At 39.3% G+C, this 18234-nt stretch overlaps 1 protein-coding gene across 3 annotated transcripts in view; it reads right to left on the reverse strand.

The window, feature by feature from the left end:
* Positions 1-1700: 1700 nt before the first annotated feature.
* Positions 1701-18234, reverse strand: part of ACVR1 (activin A receptor type 1) — a 128030-nt gene continuing 111496 nt past the window's right edge. For all 3 annotated transcript variants that reach the window (XM_074336651.2, XM_074336653.2, XM_088794328.1), the window contains exons 10-11: positions 5299-5429; positions 1701-4534 (exon numbers count right to left, since the gene is read on the reverse strand). In XM_074336651.2, the coding sequence (XP_074192752.1) occupies positions 4400-4534; positions 5299-5429 (266 nt within the window). In that variant the 3' untranslated portion in view covers positions 1701-4399. The remainder of the gene's footprint in view (positions 4535-5298; positions 5430-18234) is intronic.

Genomic DNA, 18234 nt, shown 5'->3' on the forward strand with positions numbered 1-18234 from the left:
GAAACATGGTAGTGACACCTGCCAGCACTTTCATCCTACAGAGCTGCCCTGACCCCACCCCTCCAGCCCTTGTCCAGAAGCTAGTCAATTTAGTTTGTTGCCATATGTCCCTGGTACCTTTTGGGCTATTGCCCTTGTGGTGCTAGAGCACAGACCAAGTCCATTTGTGAGTCCATGCACAGGCTGTTCAAGGAGATCCCTAGGTCTCCAGCAACCCTCCATCTCACTCAGACAAAATACTTGCTGGTTTTCACATCCAAAAGTTATGGGGACTCACTGCTGGCACTGGTGTCCCAGGCTGGGGAGCCCTGGGTGGGGCAGAAACCCCTCACTCCTCAGAGGTGACCTCTGCAGCAGAAATACCCCTTCCAATTCTTAGGCACCACAGCATGGGTGTGGGACCTGATTGTTCCACATCAGCACCCCTCAAGTGGCTTCTTCTTTATATCCTTATTTATAAGACTTCTATTCAGCTAGTCTTTAGGTGAGCCTCAATGACGGTTGTTCTATAATTTAGTTGTAATTTTGATGTGGTTGTGGGAGAAGGCAACACAGCATTTACCTTCTCTACCATCTTAACCAAAAGTCATGCTTTGATATCTTTCATAGTGTTAAGATATGCACCTCTGCTTTCATATTTGAAATAGCAAACACTTTCCTTAGCAAAGGATTTGTCTACTTTGGCTTTTGTAGTTTGAAAGGCTGGCAATTAAAAACCTCTCCTTTATATTCCAGAAGGTGGTGCTATAGCTCAAGTTTTCGTTTCTCTTACCAGTGCTGGCTCTCAGGACTGCACTCTGGGAGTGCACGAAGATAGCTGGCAGCATGTTGGGAGGCGGGGACTTTGTGCCTGAATCTTTGGGTGTACCCATAGCTCAATAGAAGGATCCTTGAGTGAGGCACGCCTGGGTAGACTTCCTGCTGAAATCCCAATTCTCCCTCCACCTCCAACCCCATCAGAAATTCCTCCTCAGTTATTCAGGTGTTCCTGGAGAGAAACGGTTCCTCCAGCTGCAACCCAGGCAGCCAATCAGTCTGTCACTCACAACTTTTCCTTTCCACCTCCTCTGGTAACCACTGCCACCAACAAAAGCCCAGTTCTTTGCAATTTCTCCTTGGGGAGGGGGTACCCCAGTGGGTTCCCCTCCTGTCCTCTGCCCTCAAACTCATGTCTATCCCACTCAGTGGCATGCCGGAATCCCCCCTTAGATTGGCTGGACCTCAACGAAATCTCTATCTCCCATGAGTGTCCGCCCAGTTTTGCACTCGCCAGGTTCGCTCTTCCTGATCATGGCCAGTGGGTGTTGGGTAGACTCACCAAATCCTTTGGATCCACAGCCCCCTCCGAGGTCCTATCCACCCACTTTCATAGGCACAAGTGGGTAAAACTCACCGAGTGTCCTGGTGTAACGTGCAGAGGTACTTGTGTTCTATAATGGATGTCCAGTTAGTAGTAAATCAAAAGGGAGAGAAACAAGAAATGACTTATGCTGCCAGGAAGCTGACATCACTCTAGAGAAATCAACATACTGCTTCTTGATCTGGGTGCTATTTCCATAGGTGCAACTAATTTATAAAAGTTAATAAAAATGCACCAATCTGTACACTTTTATGTGTGTATGTAATACTTCAATGTTAAATGTGTCTCTATCCCACTTTTGGGTATATAGCCAAGAAAACTGACAGCAAGGACTCGAAGATATATTTACATACCCATGTTCATGGCAGCATTATTCTAGTTAGCCAAAAATTTGGAATAAATACAAGTGTCCATTAACAGATGAACTGGTAAACAAAATGTTGCATATACATACAATGAAATATTATCAGCCATAAAAAGGAGGTAAATTCTGATATATGATACAGTAAAAATGAAGCTGAGGACATTATGCTAAGTGAAATAAGCCAATCTCACAAAAGGACAAATACTGTATGATTCCACTCATATGAGATACTTAGAGTAGCCAAACTCAGAGACAGAAAGTAGAATGACAGTTGCCAGAGATTTGGGGAGTGAGGAACAGCTATTGGTTAATAGGTACAGTTTTAGTTTTGAAAGAATTCTGGGGATGGATGGTGGAGATGGCAGCACAACTATGTGAATATATTTAATGCCATTAAATTGTACATTTAGATGGCTAAGACAGTAAATTTTATGCTATGTGTCTTTTACCACAATTTTTTAAAAAACTTAAATGTATAAGGTCTGACAATTAAGTTCACAAATTTGTTGCAACAGTATTGCTAACCTTTTTTGATATCAGGAATTCTTCATTATGAATTTGTATGAAATGGACAAACAGGTAACCAAGTTTACTATTTGGAAGTGCTGAAAAGGCTGCGTGAAAGTTAAATGACCTGAACTTTTCGCCAATAATTCATGTCGCATCACGACAATGCACCAGCTCACACAGCACTGTCTGTGAGGGAGTTTTTAGCCAGTAAACAAATACTGTATTGGAACACCCTCCCTACTCACCTGATCTGGCCCCCAATGACTTCTTTCTTTACCCGAAGACAAAGGAAATACTGAAAGGTAGACATTTTGATGATATTCAGGACATCAAGGGTAATACAACAGCTCTGGTGGCCATTCCAGAAAGAGTTCCAAAATTGCTTTGAAGGGTGGACTAGGTGCTGGCATCGGTGCATAGCTTCCCAAGGGGAGTACTTCGAAGGTGACTGTAGTGATATTCAGCAATGAGGTATATAGCACTTTTTCTAGGATGAGTTCACGAACTTAATTGTCAGGCCTCATACATATACTTTTATATATAACCTCTAGACTTTAATATGTAATCTCTAAGTAAATGTATCATTAACTTACCCTAGTGAACATTCTAGAATCTTCACACCTCTTTTCTCTTTGGGTTAATCTAAACCCTACCTTTTCAGTGCCATTGAACAGAAGAAGTGAAAAGAGCCAATAATGGACTCTTCTCAAGAATCAAGGTGAGATGCATAAGACTGCTTTCCATTCACACAACGCTGTATACTGAACAAAATGCTTTGACATCCTTCTTATCATTTATACTCACAACCGTCTTGTGAGGAAAGTAGGTTAGTAAGATCTGTTACCCTCACTTCAAAGTTGGGGAAACTGACCAAGAAAAAAACAAAATCACAGCCAAAAAAATAAATAAACAAAACTCAAATTTTCTGATACCAAATTCAAGCTGGAAGACATTCTTGTAGAATCCTCAAATTCATTACTACACTTGAAAAGCAAATTTGATTTACAATTAGTTTTGTTTTTCTATTCCGATAAGAAAATGCTTCAATATAGATCTTTTTTATATACTGAAAATAATTCACTTTTTGACTTGAAAACATTTTATTTAATTTATACAAATAACTACTAAATACAAAAAGTAGATTAAAACAAAATAGTTATTTTTTTCTGGCAGAGTTTAAATGCACATAATGGATAATTCCGAAGAAAATGCATTTTCCCCACAGCGTTCAGGACTAAAATTCTACTGAAATCTTTGCTTCTAAATCAGTAATATATTCAGTGGTGTCACATGGGTAATGGCTAAATACGTTTTGCATATGAACTGAAAAAAAGTTACAGTCTACACACATACAAATGTGAAGCACTTAAAATGTGAATTTAACTGATAATAAAAGAAAATGTCCATTTCAGAGTATAGTGTTAAAAACATTTTGGTAATAAAATCATAAGACCACATAAAAATAAGCTTTAACATATGCTCAAAGCAGTTTTGTAAAAACTGCTAAGTGCACAAGCAATAAATAATTTGCAAAGTTGTGTATAAACAATTCCTAATGTTCAGCATCATTGTAAACATCAGCACATGTGTAAAATGCAGCAAAGTCTGACATTACATTTTGTTTTGCCAAATTGAATTCCTATTATCCAAAGACAGACCAGTGGAGTACGCAGCCAACATTTTGGCAAGTTGGGTCTTTAAAAATTAAGAGTAACAGTGCAAGTAAGGAATGCAAAGAATTCCTAGTGCAATAAAGAAGAGAAGCACAGGCAATATTGCTGATTAAAAATTCACCACCTCCTTGAGTTTCCCATGGGGAGTGTCTAGGAGATCTGTGAAAGGTATGCAAAGCCACTGTCTTAATGCCCAGATCTCTCTTAGGATTTCTCTGTGTTCCTCCAGTTCCCTACCTTTGCAACAGTCTGTCCAACATTAGTCTCTGCAGTGTGAACAGTTGTGAAATGCCCACTTCAGTCATTGAGCGAGGTTAGGGTGGTTTTGGTGTCTCCCCAACACATGGCTGGGTAAGATGTCTGCCTTGTCAAAGCAGCCACTTGGGGAGGGAGACAGATGGATTCTGTTCTGACAACCAGTCAGGCCAGCATTAGGTCCCAGCTGGACAATGACAACAACGTCAAATCTTCCTTCTTGACACCATGATAATGTCAACAGTCAGTTTTCAATTTGTCTAAGGAATTATCAATTTTGGTCAAAGTCTTTTTGATACGCAGAGCTGTGAGTCTTGCAGATGGATTTTGATACCAGCATTCTTTCATCAGCTTAGCCAGAGAGGTTAATGTCTGAGGAGAGAAAAAGATCACAGTGAAAAAGTGGGTTTGGGGAGCCCCGAGAAGCTGGGCAGATGTTATGTCAGCCATTTACCAAACCACTGCAGGTCTTATGACGTTAAAGTGACGTTATTGTCATCTAGTTCAAACAAATAATCAAGGCCTTGACCACTGATAAGCCACTCTTGAGTTCCATGAATTCTGTCCTTTGGACTCTTAATACTACTAATTGACTTTATCAGGTAAGTTACAGAGACCAGCTAGACCCCTTGATGGTTAGCAGCAACTCGGAGTTAATACTGATGCTAACTCAGAGTTACTACTGAAATTTGCAGGAAGAGTCATTTGTCAATATCTTAGATTTCCTACTTCTTAAGAGAGGTAACACGGATCTTCAGCACTTATCTTTAGAATTTCAGATACATAGAGATTAAAGAGAGATTAAAAGCATCACTCAGTCTCTTGGTTTGCATGTGAAACTGCAGTCCTAGGGCCAAGTGGCATAATAATGAGACTCCCAATTTCTGGAGCTAATCAATAGTAGAAATTCTTGTGAATGTTATCATTCATTAACAAGATCTCTTAGATATGGCTCCTTCAAAAAAGACAATTTTCTGAACCTACTCAACTAGGTCTAAGGACTTTCTACATAAAATAGGGACAGAAAGCAAAAGATAGATAGACGAGGTCCATCATTCAAGAACTACACCAGTTGAAACTCAAGAGCAAGCAAACAGCTGAGGATAGCTCTAAAACTAAGAAAGTGGTGCTCTTACCGGGTCTGAGAACCATCTGTTGGGTATGTTTGGCCTCTGTTGATCCACACAGACCACCTTCCTCATATCTTCAAAACTTGGGTCATTGGGAACCACATCGTAGAATGGTGGCTTGTAATCTTCCACAATACCTGCACACACAGGGACAAAAATTGTATTGGGTTAGCAAGAGAGTAGAGGTTCCCTCAGGGTTTCAGTGACGGGCATCACGGTATAATGTGATGAGAAAAAGTACTCATCACCTTCCTCACACTGCAAGGTGATTCTGAAAGCTATAGGTAGGTCTTAAAATAAGTGGAGAACAAGGCAATAAATAGAAGTCCTGCAGAAAACTGAAGGAAGAAAAATTGTTAGAATAAAATATGACTACTTCTTATGTAATTACAGTTATTAACAAAATGTTCCAAGAGTATATATAAACAGCTCCACAATGTCCAACGGGACATAGAAAACCCAAGACAAAAATTCCTTTGGTAATCAAAAAAAGACAAGACATCTTTACATGAATCTAGTGGTTTCAGACCATAAATATAAATAAAAAGTATGTCCACACACTAGAGCTAGAGGCAAACAAATAATCCAAGACCATCATCAAAATATCACTGTTTATTATGATAAGGGAAAAAAAAAATCTTTGCTATAAAATGTCTCCTCCCATTTGGAGGATGCCAATCATGTAATACGAATTATTAATTTCCTCATTCATTTATTCTACGTGGATGGAGTACCTGCTAACCGCCAGATACAGTTCTCTGTTTGATAGCTCAATTATTTACTCTCAGATTGAAACACAAAAATGTAGAGAAGGATAGTCATTTGGGAAAAACAGGAATGGTTGAAAAGTATGAACTCTCCTTACTCCCAAGCAAATATAAAAGTAGCTAATTTCAGCTTCTGCCCCTGCATGGTCTCCAACATCTTAGAAACCTTTTTTCCCAGAAAAATTACATCACCTCCTTACATTTCACAGAGTAATTCCACAAATAGAAAAATTTGAAACTTTTTTTCAAATTTAGGGTAGAGGTCCAAGATGATGGCATAGGAAGACCCCAAACGCACCTCCTCCATGGACACACCAAATATACACCTCCATGTAGATCACTTCCTCCTGAAGAACAACTCAGGGCTGACTGACCAGCTTCTGCTCAACAAACAAGGGAGGGTCCACAAGAGAAGGGCAGGAGAGATGGAGACATGGTGACTATGAGAATCTACTCAGCATCTGAACAGGGTGATCTGCCGTAGGGAGAGATATCACAGAGGGGCCACAGGGGCAGACTGACCTGCTCAGGGGCACAATGACAAAACAGTGACGTAAAGGATACCTAAACTATACATAAATAACCCATTTACCAACTCCAAGGTACCTTCCAAATGGGTGGGGAACTGTGAAAACCCTCCAGGATCTACAGAAAGTCTCCAGAATCAGAGGTGCTTGTGGGCCCCATTGTTTATGTTCCCTCCACCTAGATAGTGCAGATATGAGCTCAGTCCAAGTGCTCTAGTTGGCCTGTAAGGCCACCACAGAGTGTGCCCTGAGCCACCTAGGCTAGCACTGGCTGCAGCCACAACCAGTGGATCTTCAGGGTCACCCCAGAGCCCACTGCAGCCCCAGCCAGTCACACCAGGGCTCCCCGGGTTCTACACAGGCCCTCTTCAGTTCCAGCTGGCCTGCCAAAACCACCTGGCACATGCAGTCTACACAGGTGTCCCTCCTACACAAGGCTACTCCTTTAAGGTCAAGAGAGATAGATAGCTGTTTCATCTAATTCACAGAAACAAACAATAAGTCAAACAAAATGAGAAGACAATGAAATGTTTCAAATGAAGGAACACGGGGGAAAATAAAAACAAGAAAACCATAATAAAACACAAATAACTAATTTGCCTCAATAAATTCAAGAAGACTGAAATCATATTAAGTATCTTTTCCAACCAGAATGGTATGAACCAGAAAATCAATTACAAGAAGAAAACTGGAAAAAACACAAACACGTAGAGACTAAAACTAAACTACTGAACAACCAATGGGTGGGTCAAACAAGAAATTGAAGAGGAAATAAAAATATATTGAGACAAATGAAAATGGAAACACAATTCTCCAAAATCTATGGGATGCAGCAAAAGGAGTTCTAAGCGGGAAGGAAGTTCATAGCTATATAGGCCTACTTCAAGAAACAAGAAAAATCCAAAACAAACAATCTAACTTTACACCTAAAGTAACTAGAACTAGAAGGACAAACAAAACCTAAAGTCAGTAGAAATAAGACAATAATAAAGATTAGAACATAAATTAATAAAACAGACACTAAAATAGAAAAGATCAATGAAACTATTAGCCACATTTATCAGGGAAAGAGAGAGGGCCCACCTAAGGAAAATCAGATATCAAACAGAAGCTGCAAATGACACCACAGAAACACAAAGGTTCACAAAATAATACTGTAAACAATTATACACCAACAAATTGGACAACCTAAAAGAAATGGATACATTTCTAGAAATATACAACCTTCCAAGACTGAATCAAAAAGAAACAGGAAATCTGAACCGACCAATTACTAGTAATACAAGTGAATCAGTACTCAAACAACTCCCAACAAACCAAATCCAGGAGTAGAGGGTATCACAAGTAAATTCTACCATACATTAAAAGGAGGATTAATACCTATTCTTCTCAAACTATTCCAAAAAATTCAAGAGGAAGGAACTCTTCCAAACTCGTTCTATGAAACAATCATTACCCTGATACCAAAACAAAATACACACACAAAAAAAAGAAAATCACAAGTCAATATTTCTGATGAACGTATACGCAAAAACGATCAATAAAATATTAGCAAACTGATCTCAACAATACAATAAATGGATCATACACTACAATCAAGTGGGATTTATTCTGGGGATGCAAGGATGGTTCGATATCCACAAAGCAATCAATGGTCAATCTATGACAAAGGAGGCAAGAATATATAATGGGGTAAAGATAGTCTCTTCAATAAATGGTGTTGGGAAAACTAGACAGATACATGCAAAAAAACAAAAACATGAAACTAGACCACTTTCTTACATCATTTACTAGAGTAAACTCAAAATGGACTAAAGACTTAAATGTAAGACCCCAAACCATAAAAGTCCTAGAAGAACACATAGGCAGTAAAGTCTTTGACATCACTCTTAATAACATTGTTTTTGGATAAGTCTACTCGGGGAAGGGAAACAAAAGAAAAAATAAACAAATGGGACGACGACAAACTAAAAAGGTTTTATACATCAAATAAATCATTAAGATGAAAATACAACCTACTAAATGAGAGAAGATATTCACGAATGATATATGCAATAAGGGGTTAATATCCAAAACTTATAAAGAATTCATTCATCTTAACACCAAAAGAACCAAACAATATGACTAAGAAATTGGCAAAGGACCTGAATAGACATTTCTCCACAGAGGACATACACATGGCCAATAGACATATGAAAACATGCTCAGCATCACTAATCATCATAGATATGCAAGTTAAAACCACAATGATATCACCTCACACCTGTCAGGATGGCTATCACCAATAAACCAACAAACAAGTATTGGCAAGGATGTGGAGAAAAGGGAACCCTCATGCACTGTTGTGGGGATTGCAAATTGGTGCAGCCACCATGGAAAACAGTTTGGAGGTTCCTTAAAAATTAAAAATAGAACTACTATATGACAGAAATTCCACTTCTGGCATTTATCTGAAGAAAATGAAAGCACTAATTTGAAATGATATATGCACCCCTATGTTCTTTGCAGCACTGTTTATAATAGTCAAGATATGGAAGCAACCTGGGGGCCCACTGATAGATGAATGGGTGAAAACGATGTGGTATATGTATACAATGGAATGTTTTTCAGCAACAAAAACAATAAAATCATGCCATTTGTGACAACATGGATGGACCTAGATGGTATCATGCTAAGTGAAATAAGCCAGAGAGAGAAAAGACAAATCCCGTATGATTTCACTTATATGTGGACTCTAAAAAACAAAACAAAACAGGAACAGACTTATAGATACAGAGAATAATCTAATGGTTGCCAGAGGGGAGATAGGTGAGTGGGTGGGTGGGTGAAAAAGGTGAAGGGTAATAAGAAGTACAAACTTTCAGTTATAAAATAAGTCATAGGAATGTAGTAATGTACAGCACAGGGAATACAGTCAATTATATCCTAATAATTTTGTACAGTGACAGACGGTTACTAGACATATTGTAGTGAACACATATTAAGATATAGAAATGTTGAATCATTATGTTGTACATTTGGTACTAAAATAATATTGTATGTCAACTACTTTTTAATAAAAAAAATTCATCATTTGGAATTAGAAAATTCTTTCCCCCATAGAGATGAAATCAAGTAAATTTATTACTTTCATTCTATCATCAAAGGTTTCGACAATGAGGACAGTGGATTACTTGGTTTACTGCCCTTTTTCCGTCCCTTATGTAACTTTCTTCTATTCCTAAAGACCTAACAGGTCGGGGGACACAGGAGGAGGCTGTGAGGAAAGTTGCAATTAAGTTTTTCTAGTTCTTATAAGCCACCTGAATAGCTTCAATTACTTTTTCATTTATATTTTTTACCAAAGAAATTAAATTACTTAACAGTGAGAATACATTCTTACAAATCCCATATAAATACAAATTGTTTATGCAAAAGATTAGCCATGATAAACAGCATCTCTTAAAGAAATACTAGATTTTTTTCTTAAACTTCATAGACCCAAATGAGTTTATTTTTAAAATGGAATAGTCTAATTATGTAAAAATAAGTTTCTAGTTGACACTATTGTCTAACTTAGCCACACTGCATAACTGCATTTGTAATGTGTATTAGTCAATGGATTAAAAACCGTTTCTGGCCAATCGTTAACAGCTCATATTGAGTATAAACCACTGCTTTCAAGACAACTTGGGACAGCTCATCTCAGAGGCCTTACCTACTTCTCTTGTAAGAACTCCAGGAAGCATTCAAACAAAAGTATTTTAATTCTTTTCAGTACTAAGATACCACATAAAATACAACTGGACATAGATCTGCAAGATAACTTTTACTTTTTCAAGGGCCACACGAACTTACAGGAAACTTGAGAAATGTGCCCTTCACCATCTCTAAATTTTACTGAAAAAGAATGCATGTAATAACCTGGTTTAATTCTGTAAAAAATCTAGGGACGATTTGGGATAATTATTTGGGATAATTTACCCGGCTAGTTTGGAAAGGGTTATATGAACGTGAACAGTAATGCTAATTGGATTTTTCTACAAATGCAAAAGAAAAAAGCACGGCTGGATTTTTAAAATGAGAGATCTAGTGATACCCAACAATGAATTTCACTATACAAAGTCGAAGTTTTCCTTTATGTTTATATTTCCTATACTTTAATCTTATTAAATACACCCCCCCCATGTTTTAACAAAAGGAATGTTTTTAAAAAGACCATTTAATTGATTATGCCTGGGACTTAGTCACACCTCTTTCTTCAGCTATTGGTCAACTGTTAATTGTTTGCATCAGACTGGGGTCATGCTTCTCCAGAATAACACAAACCTAGGATTAAACTCTAGCAGTCACATGAAACTCCCTCTCGTGAAGGAGAGCAATTACTTCAATCAATATAAAGTACGTTTCATACCTACTATGTGTGGAACACCGTGTTAAATACTGAGGATGATAAAAATGTAAGACATATTCTTGGTTTTCTAGGAACCCAAGATCTAGTGGAAGATGAGGACAGGCCCCTCTCATTGTTTTTCCCTTAGATAATGGAAATCTTGTTAAAAAATACCTCAAAAATATTTATTCCCCTCATTACTTACTTTATACCTTGAAAAGCAAAGATAGATTAGAAATTCTCACTATATTTTTACTTGTTGGTTCCTAAATTTACTCAATAACCACTTAGAGGCCTTAAACTGTTGTGTACCCGAGGTTATCTTGGCACTAAAAATACAAAAATAAAAAAGAGGTGATGTTGGTGATGAGAAGCAGAGTAACAGGAAAGAGAGAGAAGAAAAAATAAGGAAACTACACAGTCATTAGAGGTAAGGGCACGGAGAAGGGGTGAGGGACATGGTACTCAGCAGGTGTCAGAGAAGAAGACATCTGTGTGATTGATTAAGTACCAGATATAAACTGGGTGCCATGGAAGCATAAGTAAACTTTCCAGAAGCTAGGGCCTGGGCAGACAAGAGTGTGTGAGAGAGAAAACACCAAGAAGAAGGGGCATTCCAGGCAGAGGAGGGATGGGGCAGACAGTGGGGCAGAGACAAAGAGTGACGAGAGCTTCACAGTTGGAGAGATGGAGGGAAGTTCTCTGTGGCTGAAATCAGGTGCACGTGGTGGTGGGGAGAGCAGGGGGTCAAAGCCAGACTATGAAATGATTTGTGTTGTTAAGGGAGGAAGGTCCTTATAACTGTTCCTCGTTTCTGCCGGAAAATGACAGACAATCTGGGTAGCCAGGCAAAAAAAGTGAACGAACTGTTAAGTCCTTTTAAGACAGAACCCAGTGAACAAGTTGGCAAATCCTGACCAAGTAAAGAGGACAGCACACCTTCGGGAAGAGTGACTACAAATGCAAAGTACTTCCAGTGCCAAATAGGTGGTACAAACAACGAAGGATACAGGAATGCAGGAAGAGGAGCTCTTACATGGTGGTCAAGGAAGGAGGAACCGAGCCAGGCCTTGCTTTTCCATGTAAGGCTGCTGCTGTGACTCAAAGGGCCCCAAGAAAGAGATCAGAGAAATTATTCATAACCTACTCCCTGTAATTTTTGGTATGTGTATCTGATTTATACAATAATTTTTTTCCTGGGCATATGTCTAACTGAAAGCTTTCTCTTCTCTGGGGCAAATATACCTTTACCAACCAATATCCCTACCGTTAATTTTCTGCATGGCTCGGAGTAAACTCCTTAACTGCTGTGACTCAGTTCCAACTCTAAAGCACAAACCTGACGTGCAGACATAAACAAGGCAGTCCTAGGAGATAGTACTGCAAAAGGCATGACATGCCCAAATGGTCTTTCTAAAATGCAAGTCTCCAGAACCACGCCTTCCTCATACTCCTGTCCACCAAGACCTGACACCAGAGCCCCCATCTGCTACCCCGCTGGCATAGACGAGGTCTCTCTGCATCAGTCCTCCCCTGTAGCATATGCCTCTGCCGCCAGGAGACCTTTAGGAGAAAACCCAGGAAAAAGCTCATCATGTCCCTCCTTTACGTGTTCCATCTACATGCTGCCCACGGAATGGCTGGTGCTCCTTGCCCAGTAACAACCATTCCCCACCTTCTTCCTTCACATACATGGGCATCAGCCACAGGAATTACTTACAGTTCCATTAATAGGACACCTTGACGACTTCCCACAGCTCTTCCTTTTGCATGGGGTACCAACTGTCATCATTGTGTGCTTTTGTTTCTCATTGCCACAGCACATCCTCCCAAACTTGTCCCACTGAGTAGCTCCTAGTTATCCGTCTCATTTATGACTCAGTTCACGCTGTCTGCTGAGAAGACCGTCCCACATACTGCCACAGTCCCAGGCCCCTGGACAAAGTCCAGTGTCCACCCTGTACTGTCACTTCCCAGTATACCTCAACCACAGTGGTTTATACTGTTACCTTATAATAATTTCCACTAAAATGTGAGCACCTTTAAAGTGGATATTCTTTTATGTTTTTGCACAACTGCTACCCAGATTGTAACATTCTACTTAGCATATTATAGACACTAAATACACATTAGCTGAGTAGATGTTGATTATATTTCCACAGTCCTCTATCCAAACCCTTGAAGTTAGATGTGTTTGCAGAATTTTGAACTTTCTACATTTTACAAAAGTAGTAGGAGGCACACACCATCTTTTATGTGATACCCTAAGAGTCAGAGGAATACCCCACAACCAAACACATTTCTGCAATGAAATATATGAATAGTCACATTAAATGTAAGAAATAAAGGCTATATATAGATAGACTCACATCAATTCAGGTCAAGTTTAATTGCTAAATGAGTTCAGCACACGTGTTCTGCCAAACAAGTTATGAAAAGTTTTTCGGTTTCAAAGCTTTGGGGATTTCTCATTGGCAGATAAGGAATTGTGGGCCTCACTATACTTTGAATAATCTGACGGTGGGGGAAAGAGACATCAGCATCATGACGGGATGTCAGAATCATGCAGATCACAGCTTCCTTTCCTTCAGAAGAAGAAACTGAGGACACTGGAAAATGTATTTGTCCAAGTTCACAGCCAATTAATGGCAAAGCTACACTAGATCCCCATTCCATTTATATTCTAGAATTTTCCCCAACAAGCCAACAATGACATACTGAAATGTCTCTCTCTGTATTCATCTCGTGCCATAGTGTGCTCACTCCACGTTACACTGTTTCTCTTCACTGTCCTCCAAGTTTGAGTACTCACATTTGACATCCAGGCAACAGGCGAGGAGAACAGAGGCCGAGGTATCTACATCCATACAGCGAACTAGTGCTAACAGTTAACACTACAGAATTTCTGAAATTCTCCAGAGATTAGAACATTACAACTAAACATGTTTTAGACAGAATTAGTGAGAGTTTCGTGTTTGGTTTCTGAGAGGACTATAAGTTAATCTAGTGTTTCCTTCAGGGGTGGCATTTGAGAAAATTTGATGTGGTTCAGGGACAAAACTTTTTCATCTTATTAAATGCATGTTTATTTTTATAGTTACCTTCCATTTTATGCTGACACTGTTTTTCCCATTCGCAGTACTGATATTAATTTACTTTTAAAACAAAATTAAGTTTGAAAAAGTTAGCCAATTTAAAGGAAAAGACTAAGTAAATAATAGTACAGGTGTCATTTGGATATGGAAAAAATCATGAAGGTACTATGTATATGAATGAATCTTGGAAAACACGGAGTTTACAGAAAAGCATACCTCCTGGTGAGCAAGATTCCAAAAGGTGTATCCAATACAACAGACGCTTGAAAAAACTGAGTGTTAGGGGCACAGATGCCCCCATGCACTCGAAAATCTGCATATAAACTTCTGAGTCCCCCAAAACTTAACTATTAATAGCCTACTGTTGACACATATTTTGTATGTTACATGTATCACACACTGTATTCTTACAAAACTAGAGAAAAGAAAATGTTAAACTCTTAAGGAAGAGGAAATACATTTACAGTATTTATTGAAAAAAAGAAACCAAAAACCCATGCAGAAGTAGACCCGTGTAGTTCTAATGCATGTTGTTCAAGGGTCAACTGTATTTGCGTTACTCCACTTACCATTAGCTTTGAAGAGGGCTTCAAAACATTTTTCATGCCATGGTCCACATAAAAAAATGATTAATAAATAAATCCATGAGGCTGCTCATGGTAGAGGTGACAAGATCCCAGGGGGTTCTAATACCCCTGGGCGTTGGTCTCACTGCCAGAGGATTAAGAGAATCAGAACCTCAGGCATTCCTGCAAATCAAAACAGCCCACTCACTGGGAAGCCTGTCCGTACCCTGTGGCAGGTACTCCTTTCCGAAACAGGAACAGAGTTGGAAGGGCAGCTCTGTTCTCTGCGAGGTAAAGTACATGTGTGGCAGCTATAACCTCATCCCTCCATCCCCGCTGTAGTTCACGGACCTATGGAACCACACGTATCACTCAAACTCAAAACTGACTGCATTCTCAGAAATCTTTGTGAAAATCGTAAAAGTAATTTCTAATATTGGGTTTCTCATTGATGTAACATAGCCAAAGGAAATGGTTTACAGATTCCTGTGTAGTCAGGCCCTACTAAAAATATTTATGAATATTACAGTTAGTCGTCAGAAGAGAGGGCAAAAGGCCTAGGAGAGATGCACAGCCATGCTCTGAGTTCCCCAGGAGCAAGATGCCTTAGATTTTGCAAACTCCTAAACCTAGAGCAAGCGGCTCCACGGGAGTCCCAGACATTTGGTAGCTATGGAGGGGAATGTATCATTTGCTGAATGTTGGGGCTTTTATAAGGTTTAAGACACGGATACTTGTCTTGGTGAAGGAGGGCTGCTCTTAAAGAGTGTCAAGGAAAACAGACTACTAAGCCGTGAACAGCACCCAATAAAGTTTTGCGGCTTGAGGTTCTTTTATTATGAAGTCAGTTGGCTGCCTGCCGTCCTCTGGTCTGGATCTCCAAAAGGACATGAAATTCCAGGAAATTGGTAAGGGGAAAAAATCCTTCCCAACCTACTCCACCTCCATATTCCTGCCTGCAGCCACTTGCTTAAAGGCTCAAACAAACAAACAAACAAAAAAACCCCAAAACCCTGAAAGAAATTACTTTAATGAATATGAAAAAATTTCCCCTAATATAATGATTCTTCCCTATGTTCCAACCTTCATGTACATCAGCGCAGTGAAATAACATTGTGAAACACAATGGATATTAAGTTACTGAAGAAGAGAGTTCTGGTTTCAGTAGACAAGTTTGTGTGTAGGAACAGAAGCACGTGCAGTTACCTGGCAAGCCAAGGATTAATTAGAAGATGGTTTTTTTCAAAGTGTGTGTGCCAAACATAAGCTTATTAACAAGTGTTTCTTAGTCCCCACCCCTTAAGAGATACAGCTAAACCAAGCTAGAATTTTCTGAGCTACAAATTCATTTTGACACATTTTAACATTGGATTCCATCACAAAATAATCAAAGCCAGTAACAGTGAAACAAGTTTGTCCACACAGCCCTCCTGTGGGCACAGGAGGGAAACAAACGCAGTATCAGAGTGAAGGACTGGCATAAGGAGAGGTGGGGGAAGGGAAACTGACATCTGCAAGCACACGAGTGGCCTCCACCACTCATTCCCAAAGGAACACCACCCACGGCTGTGTTATGGAGCACTTAAAATGCCAGGCACGCACTGGGTGCTTACATACTTACCTCATTTAGTCATCACAACTCGTGAAAGTGGATGCTATTATATCACTATTGTTTGGACGATGAAACTTACGTACTCGTTAAGTGATGGTGTCAGAGTATGATTTCAGAGCTTGGAATGTTAATGATTACTGTTCTCTGTCTGTGGCGGGCCCAGAAGAAGCTCTGTACAACTGCACAGAGGGCAGGTATCACATATGTGATAATATAGGTTACCTATGCAGTGCTTTGGCCCTAAGGGGAGCCAACAGCAAGGAAAGACAGGAACATACCACAACATGGGTGTGGCAACCAAACATGACACACGAACATATCTGTCCTATGTTCTACATGTGTTTGCCTGTACAATCTGGGTACACTGCCTTTTCAGAAATTCTCGTGTCTATTCTGATGGGAACCCTAGCACTGGATTTTTCATTGTTCCCCTAGCACTGGATTTTCTCTGGGTACTTTGAAGAATCACTGGGCTACTGATAATAGTGAAGTGTATCTGTCACTGAAATGACAAATTTCTATGACATTTAAATCACAATGAAACTTCTTTTGTGTTAATATATACAATAAACCAGGAGCCCCCTGAGGTAACAGGCTCATGCTGCTCATCTGATGCTATAGTCAAAGATGTGCTGGCAGACGGACAGTCAAGATTATTTAGCTCTTAAATCCATAAGCAGATATATTGGAGCAACCAACAGGGATCCAAACAAAGTCTAACACCGAAGGCTGAGGTTCCAGAGAAAGGACTTCTGAACTCAAGAGGGAACATGCTGTGGGATGCTTGGAAGGCGCTATTAAACATTTCTGATCAGACCACAGCTAAATGGCACAAACCTCCAGTTAGGATGTACCCATTCATCTACAGAATCCCCACATAAAGTTCTTTCCTCACACTGCACTGTTGAATTCAGGTAACCAGAAACAAATGTGTCTGCAGAACTATACAAGGAGGGAAAGAAGACTACCACCCGAGAAGTAACAAAAATCTAGAAAGGCTAAAGCCTAAGACTCTTTAAGGGGGAAATGGACCACCCTGAAGCCTGAAAGAGAAAAAGCAAATTTCACCTGCAGCATCGGGACACAAGTCATGGATATCCTGTTTGGACAGGCTCTGTTGGCATCCTGGGGGCAGTCTTTATTTCCTGGCCTGGGTGACACTGATTTAACATACTCTGTTTTAACAAGAGATCTCAGGAGTACAGTCCCTGATCCAGCAGCAGCAGCACCACCTGGGGCCCTGTTAGAAAGGAACATTCTTGGTCCGACCCCAGATCTACTGAATCAGAAACTCGGAGGGTGGGCCCAGCACTCTGTGTTTCTAGGTGGTTCTGGTGCACAGCCCAGTTTAAGAACCTTTGATCCCAACAAACTCTACCTTCAGTACATATAAAAAATTCACAGAAGAAAGGTGACAAAACCATTTTCCTTTCTAGCAATTCCAAATTGAGTGACAAATTAATCACAACAAGGAAATTCCAAAAGATGCTACTGAGACATTTTCAAATGTGAAAATAGATATAACTCTCATTTCCTGTACAGAAACAGCATGTGGTTTATTATTAGTAGCAAATAAATGTAAAATTCCAATAAAAAGTACAAAATGCAACAAATTGTTATACTCATAGTCCCCCTGAGGATCATGTTGCTCCAGGAGCACTACTGGGTTATCAATTTTTATAATGGACTCAGGAACTCAAAGGATGCATAATTATAATGACCTCCCTAAGATATTCATATATTTAAATGAGGTTCATTTTGTATGCAATAATTTCAAATATATATATATATATATATATATATATATATATATATATTTATTTATTTATTATTTTTTATTTTTTTTAAATGATAGTTCCTGAAGTTTGTAAGAAATAGGTACATGACACCCTGGAGAGAGTGGGATATTGTAAATTAGTACAACTCTCATGGAAAGCGATTTGGCAATATGTGTCAAGCCATAAAAACATCCATAGTCTTTGACCCATTAAGTCTAGTATTTT

The sequence above is a fragment of the Rhinolophus sinicus genome, chromosome 17 (genome assembly GCF_057876585.1).
Source record: "Rhinolophus sinicus isolate RSI-liver-muscle chromosome 17, RSI-T2T, whole genome shotgun sequence".
NCBI lineage: Eukaryota > Metazoa > Chordata > Mammalia > Chiroptera > Rhinolophidae > Rhinolophus > Rhinolophus sinicus.